The following is a 20,772-nucleotide window of genomic DNA, read 5'->3' on the forward strand; positions in this document are numbered from 1 at the left end:
CTAATAGGATTTTGTGAATTCATTCTGGCCAGAAGCAAGCTAGTGAAATGATAAGGAATACAAAGACCTGGATGCAGTTCAATAGGGATTTGGGTGACAAGGTATTCTTTGTGAGCAAAATCATATTGAAGAATTTCTCTAAACAAATAAAGTCGAGAAAGAGCCAAGTGCCTCAGTGAATAATAAGCCAAACATGAATTTTCTCATGTAATGCTGTGAAAAAAGCAAGCATGATCAAATTAAATAATGTCAGTGAAAACATCCTTAAAGCTCTGGTGGACCCTACAAATGGCAGCCATTATTCTTGGAATACTACACACATCAAGAAGAGGTTGGAATGCAGGAACTGTGAGGTAATCCTACCATTGTACTTGGTCAGATTTAGGGGAGAGTCATCCAGGTGGGGGAAAGAGTTGGAAAACAACTCTGATGGAGCAAGGTCAAAGGAAATGGGAGGATTCAGCCTGAAGAAGAGAATTCTGAGCACGGGATTCATAAGGGTCTGCAAGTAGGCAAGAGGTTAAGGAGCAGAATAGTAATTAGTGCATTATCTTTCCAAAGGGCAGAAGGAGAGGAAACTAGCTTCAACTGCAGCAAGAGAGATTTAGGATATGAATAGGAAGAATTTCCTGACAGGGAAGGTTATTAGAAACCAGTTTAGGTTACTCCAGTCTGGGTTGCAGAATCTCCTGTGAAGGTCACATGTCCATGGTCTTTGCCTGAAAGGGGAATGTATTCCCAAGGTTTCTTTCATTCCTACCTACCCTAAGTAAACATGCAGCTCTGCATTGTAACCTAGGAGGAGGAGTACATAAGGATAAACATTAATGCACAGATCTGAGCAGGTCAGATCACTGCTTGAAACCCTCCAGTAGTTCTAAATTGACTGTTTAAGATGGTTAGGTTGTAGAGTGGACTGGACTTGGAGTCCACTGATTTTAAATCCTGGCTCACCTGTGTCACCCTGGAAAGTAACTTTTATTTCTTAGTCTCAAATTCTTCATGTATAAAATGGTCATAATAAAATGCAATATAAATGCTACCAAAAAGAAAGACACCAGATCCCTAGCCCAATACTGAAGGCCATCAACCTTAAGTTATCCAGGTATCAATCTACCAATCACAGCTTTTCATTGTGCCACTTTTCATCTTGCATCCCATACTTCAGCCAAACAAGGCTCTTCCATCATTCTACAAGTATTTTGATCCTTTCATGCCCTTGATCACACTATTCCAGTCACATGGATCCTTGTCTCCCATTTCAATCTCTTAAAATCCCACCCATCCTTCAAGGTTCAGCTCAAATGTCATCTCTTCCAGGAAACTTTCTCTCATATTCATATCTCTCATATTTGTACTTTTTAATGTACCTTTATTTATTAAAGTCATGAGTTTACATGTTTTATATTGCATATTATTCTCTAAAAATCTTGATGGGGAAGTACAGGTCTTATTGATCTCTGTATCAATCAACCAACAATCATTTATTACTCATCAGCTGTTTGGATACCTGGCATCAGGTTCAGCAATTAATGTAACATGCTCATAAACAATGCTTACTGAATTTTACTGTTATGTAATCATACTTTTTTTGTTTTGTTTTGTTTTTGCAAGGCAATGGGGTTAAGTGGCCTGCCCAAGGCCACACAGCTAGGTAATTATTAAGGTCAAATTTGAACTCAGGTCCTCCTGACTCAAGGGCCAGTGCTCTATACACTGCACCATCTAGCTGCGCTTATGTAATCATACTTTTCAGAAACTCTAGTTATTTCTACTAGTATGTAAATAAGAAAATGTTTTAGTCTTGGGGACAAAATTGTTTTTGGCCTAAAGGGAGTCACTTGATGTCATTGGCATGTTCCCCATCCATACCGTACTTCCCTTGCCCTAATGTTTATTCAGCTTGCTGACCAAAACCTCAGCCAAATTATTTCAGGGACTTCATAGCAAACATAACTTGTGAAAATCAAGTCATGGCCATTTTGCATTATGTGACATTCCAGATACCATACAACTGAGGGGGGGAGGGGAAGGGTCACTTCTACAGATAATATAATAAATCATTGCATTGTAGGTTTATTTTTTCAGGCTTCTGACCTGACTGTAATTTGTGAAAGAATTAGAGTTGCATTCTATGAAGAGAAAGTTCATATCCTGGATAATATATTCTGAGAGTCTGGCCTATGAGGCTGCTTTCTAGAGTTTTTTCCCTTTTTCCTGATTTTATGCAATGTAAAAAAAAAGTGTCCAAAATAGTCAATCTGGGAGAAATTCTTTCAGATTTTTATCAAAATGCAAATAAATAATGTTTTAGCAACATTAATTTTGTTGCAATAGTTTCTGAATAGCCAGTTGAGTAAACCTTCTCCCATTCATACTTTTTCCCCCATGAATGATCAGTGTAGACAATCACTGAATAGCTGCCTTTCTGAACAGTTTTCCTGTTCAGAAAGGCAGCATCCCACCCCAATGAAGATCTTTAGAAGAAGCATGCCATACTAATCATTTGAGTTATTATCACATGACTCTTCTGGGAACAGAGTCATGACATAAAGTCAACAACAGTGATAAATAGCCAAATTCGACAGTTCCCACAAAGACAGACATGTGCAAATTGGAAATCTGCTGCAGAAAGGATCCCCCATCATCAAATTATGGGTTCATCCTCCCTGGGAGGCAGTTGGAACCATCAGAGTGATGTAGTGGTTCTGCCAGTCCTACACCTCTTCTGCTGGAACATGAACATAGGCTATCACCAAGTCAGAGTAAAAAGATTCTCAAGAAGACTACTTACAGTCAGGTTGGAAGTCATCACTTCTGGATGTTCTCTTCACCAACAAACTACCATTAAAAAGAAGTAACACGTTATGAGTAGCTAATGGATGGCCAGTACTATTTGAAGTCTTTAAGATGCATTTCCTGACATCCCACACCTGTGAACCTACAGAATTAAGGATCCTGTTTCCATTATTAGTGCTACTTCTGGCACCATGATAGCAATCTCTCCATTGAAGGAAGGAAGGAAGAAGGGCTCATCTAAGCTCCTTTTAGAAAGGGCCAAAGAGTGAGTGGTGAGTAGAGGAAGGTTTCAGAAGGTACAGAATAATGCTTTTTTCTTCCCTTGCCTCATTATTAGCCTAGGAGCCAAGGGGACAGATTTGTTTATTGTTTTTTTAAACATATTATGGCTAATCATAGATCGCCCTGGGACAAAGGATTATGGATAAGGCTTACTTTTTAAAATGAGAAATAATAGATTTTGACTGAATTTCAGACTTACCTTGCCACCTTAATCATGTTGGGTTTATATTTTTCTATTTTGCCAAGCAGAGCTTTCATGGTCTTCCCAGTTCCAACAACATCCTTTGTGAAAAGGACAGATACATTCTACATCAATCTTCCCCAATAACAATGAGCCATGATTAAGAATATTATCAGGACAGTGCAAGGGTGGGGAGCTGGCTGGCTGGTGTATTTTAAGGCTTTCACTTCTTCCAGGGATCTGAGTGTAGAAGCTGCTGTGGCCTAGAAGGGCTAAATTCAGTCTCTAGATATGCATGTGTGGTTTCCCCTCTGATTAGAATTGGAGCTGTGGGTGAACTTTCCAGGGCTAAATTTGGCCTGGAGGTTACAGGACACAATACAAAGCACATGAATTTTCATGGACATACTCTTTACATCTGAATACCCTTAAAATATAAACACCTCCCCCACCTCCCCAGGCCCATTTAGGGAGGGATTCTGTGACTAAAGAAATGAAAGGTCTGGAAAGCAGCTGGTGACAGGGAGTGAATCAAGAGGTGGGGGTGGGTGGGCACAACTGCACTAGGCTGAAGATCATCACAGATGATGACCTGAGGCACAATTAAAGGATAAAGCAAAAGAGGCCACAGAAACTTTAAAAAAAAACAAAACAGAAATAAGCTGTCAGTTGCTGATTGGTGAAACAAAAGATTTATATTCTAGCAGCCTGGGTTGAGCAACTCCATTGAATGGAGGACACTTAAAGAGTTTTGTTGAAAAATAATGGGCTTATATTCATGTGACCCCTACAGGCAATCATAGGACAATACCTTAGAATACTTTCTCAACAAAGTTCATTTGAAAACTATATGTGGTTTATGGAAAATATCTGCCTATGCTTGGATCTTGACTGTCAATCTGGTAAAACCCATAGGGTTTTCCTAGAATAATGTTTTAAATGTTTAAATAATGTTTTAAAATGCATGGAATAAAATTCATAGGATAAAATCTTTTTACAAAACCAAAAACAGACCAAAAAAGCTTGTAAATTCCAGGTTAATAACCCTTGCTCTAGACTGAAGTGTTTTCCTCTTTTTTTGGACAGGTGTGCTACAATTTACATCTCAGCTATCTGTGGATGAATGATCTTTTTGGCACTCTGGAGGCTGAGTCTTAGAGGGAAGAGGATGTGTCCTGACTCTAGATTGTTCTTGCTATTGTTTGTCCTTCATTCTCTCTTTTTTTTAAAGATTTTATTTATTTTGAGTTTTACAATTTTTCTCCTGATCTTACTTCCCTCCCCCACCCCCCACAGAAGGCAATTTGCCAGTCTTTATATTGTTTCCCTGGTATACATTGATCCAAATTGAATGTGATGAGTGAGAAATCATATCCTTATGTCCTCCATTCTCAAAGAGGACCAATGACATTAGGAAGGTAATGTCTTGTCTTGCAAGTGAATTGAATTTAAGTGAGGAGGGACTGCACAAAGTCACCAGCCTCACTCTTTCTCCTCCAGAGCCATCTGAATCCAGTAACCAGATATGGATCATCACGATGACTGGAGATAGTTCACTCCCTGTCACCAAATAGCTGGCATTTCTTCAGTTATAAAATAGAGATGATCTCACCTATCATATTGGTACAGCTAGGTGACAGTAGATAGAGCACAAGATCTAATGTCAGGAAGACTCATCTTTGAAATTTGGTCTCAGATAGATAGTAACTGTGGACAAGTCATTTAACTAACCTTGGACAAGTCATTTAACCCTGTTTGCCTCAGTTTCCCCCATCTGTAAGATGAGCTGGAGAAGGAAATGACAAGCTAAGAAAATTGCAAATGGAATCAGAAAGTCTGAAAACAACTGAACAACTTACATAGTTGTTATAGTGATCAAATGAGTCATTAGAAGTCAAAACTCTTAGGAAAAAGGATAAAGTAACCCATTTGCTACTTATGTGACCTTAAGCATGTCACTTGACTCCTTTAGTTCTCAGTGTTCTCATCTATAAAATGAGGGTCTTGGAAGAGATGATCTCTAAAGTACTCTCCAACTCTAAATTCTATGATCCAAAAGCAAAACATTCCTTTTTTGGGGAAATGAAAATTGTCTTGAAAATAGTAATTTGTCTTTGAAATTAAATTTTGCTTTATTTTCAGATTTACATTTTCTCCCTCTCATTCTTTTCCTCAGCTCAGAAAACAAGAAAATCTACACCCTGTTCCAAACATGTAAAGTCAAACAAAACAAATTTCTAATTGAAGATGTCCAAAAAGTCTCAATCTGTATGAGTCAATCTCTCAAACAAAAGAGCAGTAGCAGCACATGATAATTTTCATATCATGCCAACTTGGATTTGGATGACATTTGATCATTTGCAATGCATTTTCACATTCATTATTTCATTTGTTGTTAGGTGGGCAAGGTGGATTTTATTACCTCACTAACTGATGAGAAAACGGAGAATGAGTAGGGTTAAGTGCTTTTATAAAAGCTTCTTGGGAATTTGTGCAACTAGGACTGTTGATTAATAAATCATTTGACTAGAATCCAAGTCTTCTTGTTCCCAAGCAAACATGAGAGATTCTAAGCTATTTAAAGACAGCAATTAGATTTGTACCATCCTGTTCAGTAGAGTCCAAGCAACAGCTAGGACACAATGGGAATCCCATAGCTGCTTGGAGATGGGGAACAGTGAGCGCTAATTGAAAAACTTACCATAACGATCTGCCAACTATTAAAAATTAGATGGGGAAAAGGCAGCTTACCTCCACAATAAGTACATTCTGAAAGAGACAAAGTGAAATAATTACTCAGAATACAATTTGTAGAGTTATCTAGTATTTTGGTTCCATTTTAAACCCCATAATTTGATCCAGTTCTGTTTTGACAGGAGAAAACCCTGTTAAGTGTATGGGTCTATCACCCAGTTACTCCAGTCATAGCAAGGCTCATATTGAGTTTACAATCACCAAAATTCTTAGATATCTTTTCATAAATTAAAAAATAATTCTTATCTGTTGCATCCGATATTCATTTCGATATTTAAAATTTTTAAATATCCTAAGCAAAAAACTTTCTATCTATTCCTTCCTGTTAGATTCAACATTTCATTCTAGGATAGAAAGAGCTTTTTAGGATCTTGATTGTAGCCAAGTTAACCACTTTGCCCAGTTTTATAAGCATTTGAGTTGTATCTTTACCCAAGTTGTTGATGAAACTAGCAGAGGGCCCAAAACAGATATATATCTAGGAATGCTCCCCTATAGTCTTCCCTCCAAGATGGCATTAGCCCATTGATTACTCTTTGGGTTTGGTCAAAGAATTACAAATCCCTAAAGCTAGTGGATAAAACACTGGACCTGGAATCAGGAAGCTCTGAATTCAAGTGTAGCCTCAGATATGTACTGTGTGGCCTTGGGAAAATCACTTAACCTGCCTGCCTTAGTTTCTTCAATTGTAAAATGGCAATAATTAAAGCACCTACCTCTAGGCTTATAAGGTTCAAGTGTTCCTGGCACATTAAAAGAATTATATAAATGCTAACTACTAGTAATAACATCATTTAACCTGCATCTTTCCAGTTTGCTAATAATTTCAAAAAGAAGTCTGTCAAAAATCTTGCTAAATTCAGTTATACTTTGCCTATGGCACCCCTCTTATCTACCCACCTAATAACCTCTGTCAAAAAAAAAAGGAAATGAAGTTAGGCAGGCATAACGAACATATATTTAGTTAAGCATTTATTTGATGAAGCCATGTTAGCTCTCATTGGTCACCATTTCCCTTTTTGAAGCCCAACAAACCATTCCTTTATTAATGTGCTTGAAAGCAGGGGTTCTTGACCTTTTGTGTGTGTTGGTCATGAACCCCTTTGAATAATGAAACCTCTGAGCCCCTTCTCAGAATCATGCTGTTAAATGAATAAAATAAAATACAGGATTACAAAGGAAACTGATTACATTGAAATACAATTATTCACATATTTTTAAAAAAAAACAGGTTTATAGATCCCAGAAACCTTGTGCTAGAGTTTTTTGCCAGGAATCAAAGTTCACAGACCATAGTGTGAAGATTCCATACTTTCCCTTTTTTATCAAATGTGTTTGATAATATTTGACTTTCTCCAGTTTCAGTATGATTTATTTTATATTTTACATGAGACAGTTACTTCTTATAAAGTGTTAAAAGTATAAAAAAATTAATAATACCTTGAAAAATGTATGATGTGTGTGTTCCATAGCTATATTATATTCCATAGCTATATGATGTGTTCCATAGCTATAGTCCTCCACCTCTTCAAAGAAGCAGGGGAAATGACTTTCTCTAACTCCTCAAAGGGGTCAAACTTGTTCAATATAATTTTACAACATTTAGGTTCAATTGTTTTATTGTTGTTCTTTCCTTTTGTGTATGTGTGAATATAATGTATGTGTGTGTGTGTGTGTATGTATAGATGTATGAAAAACCAAAAGTTATAGGGCAAAATTTTTAATAGCTCTATGAGCATAAATCACATGAACTTATAAAAATATCAATTGAAAGTTTAGATTTTTTTTTCTTGTCTTGTGAATTTGGAATACCAAAATTAAAGATGGAAAACAATGAAGAAAAAAGTCAACTGCATTCTCTGGTTAGTTGAACTCAAATCCACAACAGCATTAAGAAGAAAATCTGTCTCTCAATGCAAGAAGGAAGATTCCTACAGAAAATTAATAATTATGTAAATTAATTTATAAACTAGATTTGGGAGATACTCAGAATAAGGAGCCTGTGTGGAAACTCAGAAGACATTTGAGCAGAATCTTCCCCAAATCAGTGTGATCTGTGTCGAATAAATTGAACAATCTAAAAATCACAGTGCACAAAATTCTAATAGTGAAACTCCTAAAGTATATTAATAGGTTTCAATTGTTCAGATGCTACAAAGAGAGGATTATTAAGTAAAATTAGACTTCAGTCAGCTGATGAAGTAAAAAAAATGGATAATTCCAATGATGCTTTTGATAAGTTGACTGATGAATCAACTTTCCACCTATGTGGCAAAGTTAACCATCACAACTGGCACATTAGGGGTACAGGAAAACCTTAGCAGGGTTAGCAACATGAGACTTCCCAAAAGCTAATGTTTGATAAGCCATTAGGATATCTTACATTATTGATCCCTTCTTTTTTGAAGAATATGCAATCAATGGTGAATCTTACTTAGTAATACTTGAAAATTTTTTCCTTCTCAATTAGTAGATAATAAGTTAGCATCAATTAAATAAAATCATTTTTTTTCCAGCAAGATGGGGCACCCTCTTGTTATGAATGGTTTGTGTCACTTTCTGGATAACACTTTCTCAGACTAATGGATCAGTAGAGAAGTTCTCCTTGCTTGGCAATCTTGGTCACCAGATATATCTCCAATAGACTTTTTTTCTTGTGACATCATATTAAAATGGAAATGTATGCCTCAAAACCTCATTCTTTGAATGATCTAAAGGCTAGCATTACAAATGGAATCCTCTCAAAATCTGAGCAAAATCTAATGAACGTTTTCACAAATTCTGAAAATAAACTATAGCAATAAAGATTATTTGTATGTTGAATTTTAATAAAAATATATCAATATTTTAAAGTTAAAATAACTGACGTATTTTTTTTTTGTTAACTTGTGGCATTTATACTTCTGAAATTAAAGCTCAAAACTGCACTGACTTTTTGGACACCTCATATTGTTTTTCTGGTCTTATTTCAATTTGCATTAGTTTATATGTATCTTCCAAAAGTTCTCTCTATTTGTCATATTAATTGTTTCTTATAGCATGGGAATGTCCTTTTTTTTAAAAAAAATATTTATTTATTTACTTTGAATTTTACAATTTTTCCCCTAATCTGTCTTCCCTCCCCCTCAGTCCCCACAGGAGACAATCTGTTAGTCTTCACATTGTTTCATGGTAATGTTCTAATGTCTTCATGTATCATAATTTGTTTAGCCATTCCCCAATCAGCAGGTATCAGGGCAAATTCAACAGTATCCATCAACAGTATATTAATATGCCTATTTTCCCACAATCTCTACAACATTGACTATTTTCATTTTTTGTCACCTTTTCCAATTTGATGATCCTGAGGTTTTGATTTGTATTTCTAATATTACTGTTTCAGAGCATTATTTCATATAGCTAAGAGTTTTCAATTCTTTTTTTTTGAGAAAGGTCCTTTGTTCAATATCTTTTGATTGGGAATGTTTTTTGGTTTTTGCCTATTTCTATTAAGTACCTGTATATTTTCCATTTTCTCTGAGTTTTCACAAATCACTCACCAAAGACAGATACCCTCACCATAAGTTCATTTAAAGTATAAAAGACTACTGAGCCTTTTTCAATCTAGCTAAGAAGCCAAGATAAATCTATATAATATAGATAGTGCCTCTGGCTTCATCAGGGACTTAGCTATGAAATCTCCAACTCTCAAGAGAGACTGAGATAGTAGAGAATTCCATGTCAGCACATTTGATCTAATATCTTAGAGAAGAAAGTTAATGCTGATATTTTAAGGGACTAAGGGATTTAATTGGAAAATTGCAGATGATTAGGAGATAACTGATTAGTTTTGCTGGTAGGAGGTGAAAAAAAAAAAGCTATTATCTTTATCTTTTCTCCAAGTCTTTAATTTCTTAGTAGTTACTGAATGTTAAATATGTTCACTGCATCAAATTAAAATTGAATTATAATATACCACTGAAGTTAATTGCCAGGATATAACAGCTCCAGATATGGTGGTTTCCAACCTCCCTACCCCTGTCCACCTCCAGTTTTCTGGCTAAATCAAAAGGAAAGTCAGCTATGAATTAAGATGTAAGAACATTGGGTCAAAAACCAGGAGAAATGGGGTCTTGTTTTGGATATACCACTTGGAATGTGAATTTGGATGGTGACTTCACCTTTCTGAGTCTCATCTACAAAATGAGCATAGTAACACTTGCCCTACCTATCCTACAAAGTTGTGAAAATCAGATGACAAAATACATGCAAATTATTAAATGATATAGAAATTCATGTTTTTATTAGTCCTCACATACCAAGGGGTCTCACAGTGAGATTGAATAATAATTTAGCAAGTGATTTTCATTCATTTCCCCAGTGAATAATGCTAGTAATCCCCTTCATATTTTTGCTAGTCTTTAGCAATTTTTTTTCTCTTCCCCAAACTGAACTACAATATATTTTCAGTTATTTTTTGAAGTTCACTTCCAAGGCTCCTAAGTGTTTTCATTTTTGAGTGGGCTACCTTTTGAAATTCTGTTCTCTTCTCCAGAACTCCCAGTCTTTTAATCTTGTGCTTACTGTATTGTATCTCAGAGGTTTGCCAGTAGCTGTCTGAATCATCTCATCACACCTAGCTCACTTCCTCACAGAAAACCTAGTAAAATCTCCAGCCCACTGGCTTGAAGGCAAAGTTTTCTGGGGAAACAAAAATACTCTGTCTTTGAATCTTTTCCTTTTCTTGCTATTTCAGGATCCAGGCTCAAACTTTTACTACAAAAGTAAGAATATGCAAATCACAACTATTTCCTAAATGTAGGTTATTCAAAAATGAAGATGCTGAAGAATTTCTTAGATTTGGTTTTCTTTATTTAATGTACCACTGTGACACCTCACTTGTCTGTCCAGAACCAAAATGTTTACAACCAGGAGAAAAAAAGCAAAACAAAATACAAGCCCACTTTTTTCTTTGAGGGGGGAGGGGAAGGCAATTGAAGTTAAATGACTTGCCCAGGGTCATAAAGCTACTTGAACTCATATCTTTCTGACTTTAGGGTCAGTGTTCTATTCACTGCACCACCTAGGTATAACCCCCCAGTCCTTTTAAAACCCCTTATAGGGGCAGCTACATGGTGGAATGGACCTGAGCTCAAATCCGACTTTAGGCACTTAATGATTACCTAGCTATGTGACCTTGGCCTAGTCACTTAATCCTATTGCCTTGCAAAAGCAAACCAAAAAAAAAAAAAACAAAAACAAAACCAAACCCTTTATAACCTGTTCCACATCCAAACCTACTTCCCCCAACATTATTTTTTGTTGAGGTAATCAGGGTTAAGTAAGTGATTTGCCCAGGGTCACACAACTAGTGTCTGAGGCTGGGCACAAACATACTTTTAAAGTTAATCTTCAATATTAACTTTTCTTCCATCACTTTCTAAAGAATTACTAAGCAATAGGAAAACAACAAATAAAACCATGGTTTGTAGTATTTACCAGTTTCCAAATGGTAAATGCTCAGATTGAAAATTTAAACATCGGCTCTCCAGAGCTATTCTGAGCTTGCTCCAGCGTAGCTGTCCGCAATAATCTATTTTGAATAGATCTGTAGGTATTAGTCACATATAAACAGAAAGCAATTACCCTCAGTCATATTCCCTACAAGTATGAAGGATGACTTTAAATATGTGTGTATGTATGTCAAATATATTATGTTATATCAGGGAGGTGATGGCAACAATAAGCAAGTGAATTGGATTTGACTGGGAGGGAGGGCTGTGCTAAGTCACTAGCCTCACTTTCTCCTCCAGAGCCATCTGGATCCAGTGAACAGGCATAGATCAGGATGATTGGAGATGACCCTGGATCTATACATAGACATATGGATATAGATATAGCTATAGATGTATCCACATACAAGCACATATACTCACATACACATATGGGTATATACATATGAATATACATATACACATATATTATTTTATATGAATTATGGACAATGAAGATCACATTATTTCTCTGATAATTCTCAGGGCTGTAAGAATCATGTCAATACTTGCAGAACTGATGCTGAGTTAAGTGAGCAGAACCAAGAGAACATTGTACACACTAAAGGCAATATTGTGAGATGATCAATTATGATGGATGCAGCTCCTCTCAGGAGTTTAGTGATCAAGGACAATCCTAAGAGAGCAGCTATGGATAATGCCATCTACACCCAGAGGGGGAGGAAAAACTATGGAGTCTGACTACAGAGCAAAGCATATTACATTCACTTCTTTTGTAAAACTTCTTTTATATTTGTCCTTTCTTTCTCATAGTTTTTTCTTTCCCTTTAGTTCTAACTCCTCTTTCACAACATGACTAAAATGTAAAAATGCTAAACCCAAATGTACATGTGCAACTTTTATCATACTGTTCATCATTATGGGGAGGGAGCAGGGAGGCAAGGGTGGTAGAAAAATGTGAAACTCATAAATTTGCAAATGGATGAATGTTGAAAACTACCTATACATGTAACTAGAAAAATAAAACAAAATTTCAATAAAAAAAGAATCGTGTCAATAAATATTTATTAGGTACCTATTATGTCCTAGGCAATATGCCAAGTATGGGGGATACAGAGAGAGACCAAAATAAATTCTGGTTCTTGAAGAGCTCAGAAGTCTAATGGAGGGTGAGGTCTGAGTGTATGTGAGGTGTTCTTATTATTGGGCAAGTTCTCAGCCTAGTCAGGGAAACAATAAGAAGGAATGATTGAAATAGTTATTAACATAACTAGGGCCAAAATTTTTTTGGCAGGTTCAGAGACTTCATTCTGGCACTGGATTATAAACTTGCTTGGATTAATTAAAAAAAATGACATTTTGCTCTTAACCAACACATCTGTGCTGTTGGGCAGCCAGATCTAGGCATTGTTTTTCATACATTGAGTTTTGTCCTTGATTTTCAGAGATTTTTTTTTCTTGAACAAGAACATGATTTTCTTGGTGTAATGAATGCTCTGGTTTTGCAATGTGCCAGAATTAAACTAACCTCTAGAAACATTAAAAGGATTCACAGGAGAGCATTATGCAGACAGTGTGAACATATACAAAAAAAGGCTTTTATCATGGTTGAGCTAAAGAGGCCATTTCTCTGGATCGTTAATTTCTTCAACAGCACTGACCTATTTAAACCCATGACTCAGACAGACTTCCACGTGAACATCTTTTCCATACTGTAAGAAAAAAAATCTTTCCCTGTAAAGAATTTTCTTCTTCTGAAATACCCACTTTAATAGAAACCTCAGGAAGGAGTTGTATTTGTGCCTTCATATAGCAAATATGAGATTTATGATCATGAGAGTTGGGAGGGGGAAATTCTAAGGGTCCAAGGACTAGAAGACAGAATTGCTTTCCCTAACTGGAAAAGGAAGATTCTCTTTTATTTCAGTTTCCTACATTTTTTTCTTCTTGAAGAGAACTTGAAGTTATTCCCTTCATCTTTTGGGGGGTGGGGGAAGGGAAAATGTCTTTTCCTACTTTTGGATGGTTCTCTCTGCTGATTTGAAGTGGTTTTCCTTAGCCATTTATGCAGGCCAACCTATCATTATTTGTGCAGTTGGTTTCTCCATGTGATCTAAGCCACCATGAACCTGACCTCCATCATGGGTCTCTCATCAGATGGTATCCTCATTCAACAGGATAGAAAAAAAAGATTCTTGTGAGCTATTTTCTTGGGTATTTTTTAATCTCAATTGAATAAAAAATATTTAATTATATTTTGCCTAACCTCAAATCCAGTGAACAATCAAATTTTATTGATTTTTCCTTTGGAAAAACTTTCAAAATTCCCTTCTTCATCATTATTAAATATTATATTAGTTATGTTACAATTGTAAAACTGCACAGCTCCTTCAATGATCTCTAGCTGTTACCTCACCAAAGCCTATCTTTTTAACTACAAACTTTTCCTGGTAATGCTATATAGTTGTGAAGCATGGAACAAGATCTTATAAAAATCAAAAAAAGCAGGTGACCCTAAGAGTATCAGAAAGACCTATGGTGATTATATATATATATATATATATATATATATGGTTTGCTATATTACAAAACATAACTTGCACATATGGAGTTGATGTAAAAAATTGCATTAAGTAAATGGATCTTTGGAAAAGGTATAAGATTGAAGTTAAGATTTATGTAGTTCAGTCATTCGGTTCACATTCATTTATTCATTCATGCATTTATCCATCCATCCATCCATCTATTGCCTATCTATTGAACAGTGTATATAGGATAAATAGAAAATAATTAGCCCTGAAATTGAGAGGTATTGGTGAAGTCTTTTTTGCAGATGAGATTTTAGTTGGCCATTAGAAAAATCCATGGAGGTCAGCAGTCAGAGTGGAGAAGGATGAGTGTTCCAGACCTAGGGGACAGCAAGAAAGAGTGCCTGGCAACAAGAGATGAAGTGTCCTGTTCATGGAGAAGCCACAAGGTTGGTGTCATTGGCTTTCTATGAAGCATCTCCAAGTCAGTGAATTCTCTGATGACATCTAGACCTGTCTATCTGTGGTTTTTCACTGGTCATCCCCCAGGCCTGATTCTCCTTTCTAGTCTTAATCTTGGAGTCCTTCAAATTTCAGTTGATATCCCACCTTCTGGAAGACACTTTTCTCAGATTTCCTCAATATCTTTTCCCTAAGATCAAGTCTAATTTACACTGGATATATCTTGTTTGTATATAGTTGTTTAAATATTATCTCCTCTGTTGTAATTTGAGCTCCCTGAAAGCAGGGACCATTTTTTTTTTGCTTTTTTTTTGGGGGGGGAATCTAGATTAGAGAAATACTTAAATGCTTATTAACTTGATTTGACTAAGGGTGATTGATTGTATGACTAGTATAGCATGCTCTTGCCTCAGACCAATCAAAAACTTCATTTGAACTATTAATAGTGAGATGATCTCTATATTGATTTATCTTTGGTTGACAAGTATATCTGTGCTTCTAGGTAGCAGTATAAACTTTTTCCTTCTGGTCCTTTCCACTCTAGTTCCAGATTGGTCTAGATATGCCAGTGACTGGGGAAGTTGTGACTTAGAGGCAGTGGCAGGAGATAAGTAAGAGGGACAGAAGGCTTTAGTTAAGTTAATTGACTACAGCAGTGACCAGGTCCTCTTGTAGTTATTAAAAGGGATTTGTTTTTGTTTGTTTTGATGAGGAAAACTATTTTAGGAAAATATGACATCATCTTAGTTGAAATGAGAGGGAAACAATAGCTTTATGGAGTCATAAGATTTTTTTCCATTTCTTATTTATTTTTCCAGTGACATGTAATGGTAGTTTTCATTTTTTTATACAGTTTTCTCCTTCCCTCACTCAGAAAAGCAATGTGATATGGACTCTATGTCTATCATTATGCTAAGCACAGATCCATATTTTTTTTAGATAATTTTTCAGGGTTTTTTTTTTTGCAAGGCAAATGGGGTTAAGTGGCTTGCCCAAAGCCACACAGTTAGGTAATTATTAAGTATCTGAGGCTGGATTTGAACTCAGGTACTCCTGACTCCAGAGCCAGTGCTCTATCCACTGCACCACCTAGCCTCTCCTAACACAGATCCATATTAATCATGTTTTGAAAGAAGAATCACATCTAATGGAAGAAAAAAATTATAGAGAAAAAACTGACATAATTCATAAGACAATTTTTTAAAAATGAAGATTGTATACTTTGGTCTATATTTTAACTTCACAGTTCCTTTCTCTGGATATGGATGGTATTCTCCATCACAAATCTTTTAGTATTTTCTTTGAACCATAAGATTTTAAACCTATAAAGGGTCTTTGGAATCATTTATTCTATCCTCTCATTTTTCAGATGAGAAAATGAAACTGAGGACAGAAATGACTTCCCCATCAAGGTCAATTCAACAAATATTTTCTTAATTGCTCACATTGTGTAAGATATTGTGCTAGGGGGAGGGGTAGAGATGCAAAGTCAGATGAAATAGCCCCTGCCCTCAATAAACTTATGGTCTATTGGGAGATATGACATCTACAAAGATCAATAAAATATAATATGGCATCCACAAAGATCAATAAAATATACTCATTAGCATTTATATTATCCATTTTAGGTTGACAGTACCTCATTACATCAATTATAATTCCCACTTTACAGATAAAGAACCTGAGGTTGAAAGAGGTGAAAGACTTGCCCAGGATCACATAGCTAGCTTTTAGCCTAATAATGAGACAGCTAGATGGCACAACAGATAGAACATTGGAAGACCTGAATTCAAATGTAAGCTCAGATACTTCCTGTTGTGTGACTATGTTCAAGTCACCTGATCTCCCTCTGCCTCAGTTTCCTCATCTCTAAAATGAAGATAATAATAACACCAATATCACAGGGTTGTTATGAGAGTAACATAAGATAATATTTATAAAAGCACTTTGCAAACTTTAAAGCACTATATAGATGTTAGCTATTATCAATATGGTACCAGTGCACTGATGCATCAATTTTAAAAAGTTCAGTCTTATTTTATTTTCAGGTTCACATTCTCTCTTTTCTATCCCCCACCACTCACCTTAAAGAAAGTGAGAAAAACAAAATCTGCTACAAACATGTATCAACAAAACAAATTCCTTCAGTGGCCAAGGCAAAAGGAAAAGTTTCAATCTACTACTGCAAATTAATTCAGGCTATTCACTGATAGTTCAAATACTGAATCTGAAACGAAAATGCTTTGATCTCATAATGAGAAAATGGAACTCATTGAAAAGGTCTCTGATTTTGGGAAAGATTGAAAGCAAAAGAAAAAGGAGATGGTGGTGGATGAAATGGATAGTGTCATAGAAGCAATGAACATGAGCTTGGACAGACTTTGAGAGATAGTGGAGGATAGATGAGCCTGGTGGGCATGGGATCATGAAGAACTGGACATGACTGAATGACTGAACAACTGCAAAACTTATCCATCTCAGTTCCATCATCTGCAATATGAAGGTTGTTGACTGAATGATTTCAGATTCTTTCCTAAGTCACTCTTTTTCATTTTTTTCATACATTTGGTTTGATTCCCAGTTCCTGGTATGCTGACCAGCCTATGATGGAGGCTAAATAAATGCTCATTGATTGACTGACTAATGCAATTTCTAATATAGCCTAATTGATAGGAAAATACTTTTGGCATTTGATCCTCATTCTATTTTGGATCCTAACTCCAGAGATAGGAAGGACTTCAGAGAAAATCTCTTCCAAAATTCACACTATTCAACTGAAGAAAATGAGGCTCACTACAAGTGATTTGCTCAAGATCATGGAGCTAGTAAGTAGCTTCACCTTGAACCCATGTTTTCTAACTCCGGCTACTGTACTCTGTCCAACATACCATGCTTCTTAGTTCATTCATTTGATGGGTCAAGGAGGAAAGACAAAGCTATTTTCAATCAAAACCCTTGATGCTCAACAAAATACTGGTTATATAACAAGAAAACCCACAAAAATAGAAGATTGTTAGGTATGAGCCTGATCCATTTTGCTTAGAAAGACGAAGTTGTTCAGGGATAATGACTACAAGGTATAAGTCAACCCAGTCTAAAATAAACAAAGACTGCATTGCTTTCATTCACAGCAAGCTAGCATTACAGTTCACATTCCTCAGAGACCATCTGCTTTATGGAACAATTCTTCCTTCCTGTTTGTATATTTATGCTGGAATCAAAACAGCCTTTTCACTTCTTGCTAAGCATATGAAATCAAAGCTACCAGAATTGGGACTCCATTTCCAGACTGGGGGTGGTTCTCCCATGACCTCATGGTTGGCATAGTCTGCCCCACCTCACACACATCTGTTTAGTTTTGTTTCTTAAAGGGAAGGGGAGAAAGAGAAGTGGTTAGCTGATATTCCATCTCCCCCAGTTGACAAGGCAAGGGCAGAGAGCTAGGAAATTTTCTTATTTCATCACAAGTCTATGTAGAATTGAATTTTGTTCTAAGGAACAAATATATTAAATCTTTCAAATGCTTTTCTCTCCTTGTATATGAAATATGAGGAAGCTAGGTCTTGCACTGGATAGAGCATGGGCTTGGAATCAGGAAGTCTCATCTTCCTGAGTTCAGATCTAACCTCAGACACTTACTAGTTGTATGATCCTAGGTAAGTCATTTAACTCTGTTCCTCTCATTTCCTCATCTGTAAAATGTACTGGAGGAGGGAATGGCAAATCATTATAATGTCCTTACCAAGAAAACTCCAAAAGGGATCATGACTAAACAACTCAATCACAATAACAAACTGAAAATATTCCTGTGGTAACCATCATCAAAATAGCGAAGTACTGACACACAGATAATAGATGAGAATAAAGGGAAGCATCTCCCTTTCACTTGTCAATAGAGATGTGAAAGTTTGTAAGGGTATCACTTTTATAATGCACTTAGAATACTTTGAGGACAAGATGCAGACCTTTGTCTGAGCTTTTTTTTTTTAATCTTTATTGAAATAGCTTGATAGTAGGAATGTTCTTTGTTTATGGGATTATAGATTTAGAGCTTCAGGAGCCTTTGAGATCTTCTTAAGGCCTGGAGAAGGAAAAGATTTACCCTTAAAACCTTCACATCTCCATTGACATAAAATGGATTTTTGTAAAAACTGGGAAAAGTATGTGAAGTTTAATGTAATAAACATTATTGATTTTCCTATAACATCAGTATTCAGGGAGACAAGTTAAATGGACATACCTTGCCAGCGAGTTGAGAAAAATCATCCCTTCCAATTATCTGCATGTCACCCATGGATTGGTCATTCTTTTTTTTTTAAGAAAAGAAAAGAAATATTTAAATGAGAAAATTATAGAACACCATTTTTTGAGATGGTTTGTCACTTAATGATGAGTTGTCAAAGAGTAGGGATAGTTTAACCACAATATGCCATACTTCTAAAAAGGTAAACATTTTCATTTTTCATCATTGGACTCTGCTTGATTCCATGAACATCATACTTCCTTCAGGAAAAGCTCAACCCCAGAAAACTCATCACCACATAACTTGGCTCAGCTTTTGACACTCAACTTCTTCAAATTCCCTTAGTTGTCTCTCCCCTCTGATTGGAAGTTTGAAGGAAAGAATAATAATAAACTTCTCCCAAAGTTTTCCACTATAGAGAGCTGGGAACTTTCTAGGTAACTCTTAATTTTTCTCCCAGTGGCTCTGCTCGATTTTGGCTCCATGAACATCATCGTGCCTCTGGTCAGGTACTCTTTGGTGACCCTCTCCCCCCCCCCCCCCCCACCGTAAGACTGTAAGCACCTTGAGGGTGGGGACTGTCTTTTTCTTATTGGTATCACTAGGGTTTTAGCACATTGTCTGGAACTTGTAGGTTTTTAAATACTATTTGTTGAACTGAAAAATAGCATCTTTTTTAGGAATAAGACAAATCTCTTCCTTTTCATGAAGCAAATGTGAACAAAATCCCAGAGAGCACAGATCTTTAACCTGGAATCCCCAAATTCCCTAATGGTTCTAGGAATATATTTTGGGGCATCTGAATTTTTCAAAATTGGTAAGTATATTTCAATATAATCGATTTAATATAATTTTGTAATTCTATGTATTTTGCTTTATATAATTAAAAACATGATTTTGAGAAGGGGTCTAGAAGCTTCACCAGACTGCCAAATGGGTTCATGACACAATAAAGGTAAAGAATCCCTGCTTTTGAGCTTGTGAAATGAGGCAATGTGTGGGGGTAAGGGAAAGTGAAGACAGGAATGGACAGAAACTAAGTTTGGAGAGAAAGGGCTGTGGAGTTATATTCGAAGTCTACTTTGGAGCCCTCTTGTTCACATACAATCAATCATGAAGCATTTGTTAGGCAATTATCATATGTACCATTGTGTGAGGATGTAAAATAAACAGCTAGTAAGTGTCAAATGTCTGAGGTCAAATTTGAACTATTTGTGTGACCTTGGGCAAGTCACTTAAACCTGATTCCAGAACCAGCTCCAGTTGTCCTGATTCATATCTGGTCACAGATGGCTCCAGAGTAGAAAATAAAGTTGGTGACTTAGCATCCCCTCAATCAAATCCAATTCACTTGCTTGTCATATGGCATCACCTCCCTGATGTCATGGTCTTCTTTAAGAACAAAGGACAGACATTGTCTTCAAACATATAAGAAGATTCCTTAGCTTCAAGGAGCTTCCATTCTTTGTTTGTTTGTTTGTTTTTGCAGGGCAATAGGGTGAAGTGACTTGCCCAAGGTCACACAGCTAGATCATTATTAAATGTCTGAGGCTGAATTTGAACTCAGGTCCTCCTGACTCCACAGCCAGTGCTCCATCCACTGTGCTACCTGGCTGCCCCCAAGTTTCCATTCTTAATGTTGGAGATAATATTTAAATAAATAGGCAAATGTATAAGGGAAGATAACTTCAGAGAGTGAGTGATTGGTTTTTTCCTTGGTCAAAGGGGAATATTGGAAGAGTCAGGCAGTTAAATGCTTCAATGGATAGAGTGTCAAGCTTAGAGTCAGGAAGACTTGAGTTCAAATCTAGACACTTATTAGCTGTGTAACCCTGGGCAAGTCACTTAGCCCCATTTGTCTCAGTTCCTCATCTATAAAACAGGGACACACTTCAGAAGGAAATGGAAAACCACTCCAGTATCTTTGCCAAGAAAATTCCATGAACCTAAGGTACAAGGGGACATGAGTAAATGACTGAATGACAATAACAGCAGCAAAACTTATCCTTAAGAGTTGTTACTGTATACTCT

The 20,772-nt window shown here is 36.2% G+C and overlaps 1 protein-coding gene across 1 annotated transcript in view; it reads right to left on the reverse strand.

Moving 5' to 3' along the window:
- Positions 1 to 20,772, reverse strand: part of PRTFDC1 (phosphoribosyl transferase domain containing 1) — a 104,934-nt gene that overhangs the window by 3,042 nt on the left and 81,120 nt on the right. Inside the window, exons 4-7 of the mRNA XM_074193022.1 lie at positions 18,739 to 18,804; positions 6,014 to 6,031; positions 3,281 to 3,363; positions 2,795 to 2,841 (exon numbers count right to left, since the gene is read on the reverse strand). Coding sequence (XP_074049123.1) covers positions 2,795 to 2,841; positions 3,281 to 3,363; positions 6,014 to 6,031; positions 18,739 to 18,804 — 214 coding nt within the window. The remainder of the gene's footprint in view (positions 1 to 2,794; positions 2,842 to 3,280; positions 3,364 to 6,013; positions 6,032 to 18,738; positions 18,805 to 20,772) is intronic.

This window comes from Macrotis lagotis, chromosome 7 (genome assembly GCF_037893015.1).
Source record: "Macrotis lagotis isolate mMagLag1 chromosome 7, bilby.v1.9.chrom.fasta, whole genome shotgun sequence".
NCBI classification, from domain to species: Eukaryota; Metazoa; Chordata; class Mammalia; order Peramelemorphia; family Peramelidae; genus Macrotis; species Macrotis lagotis.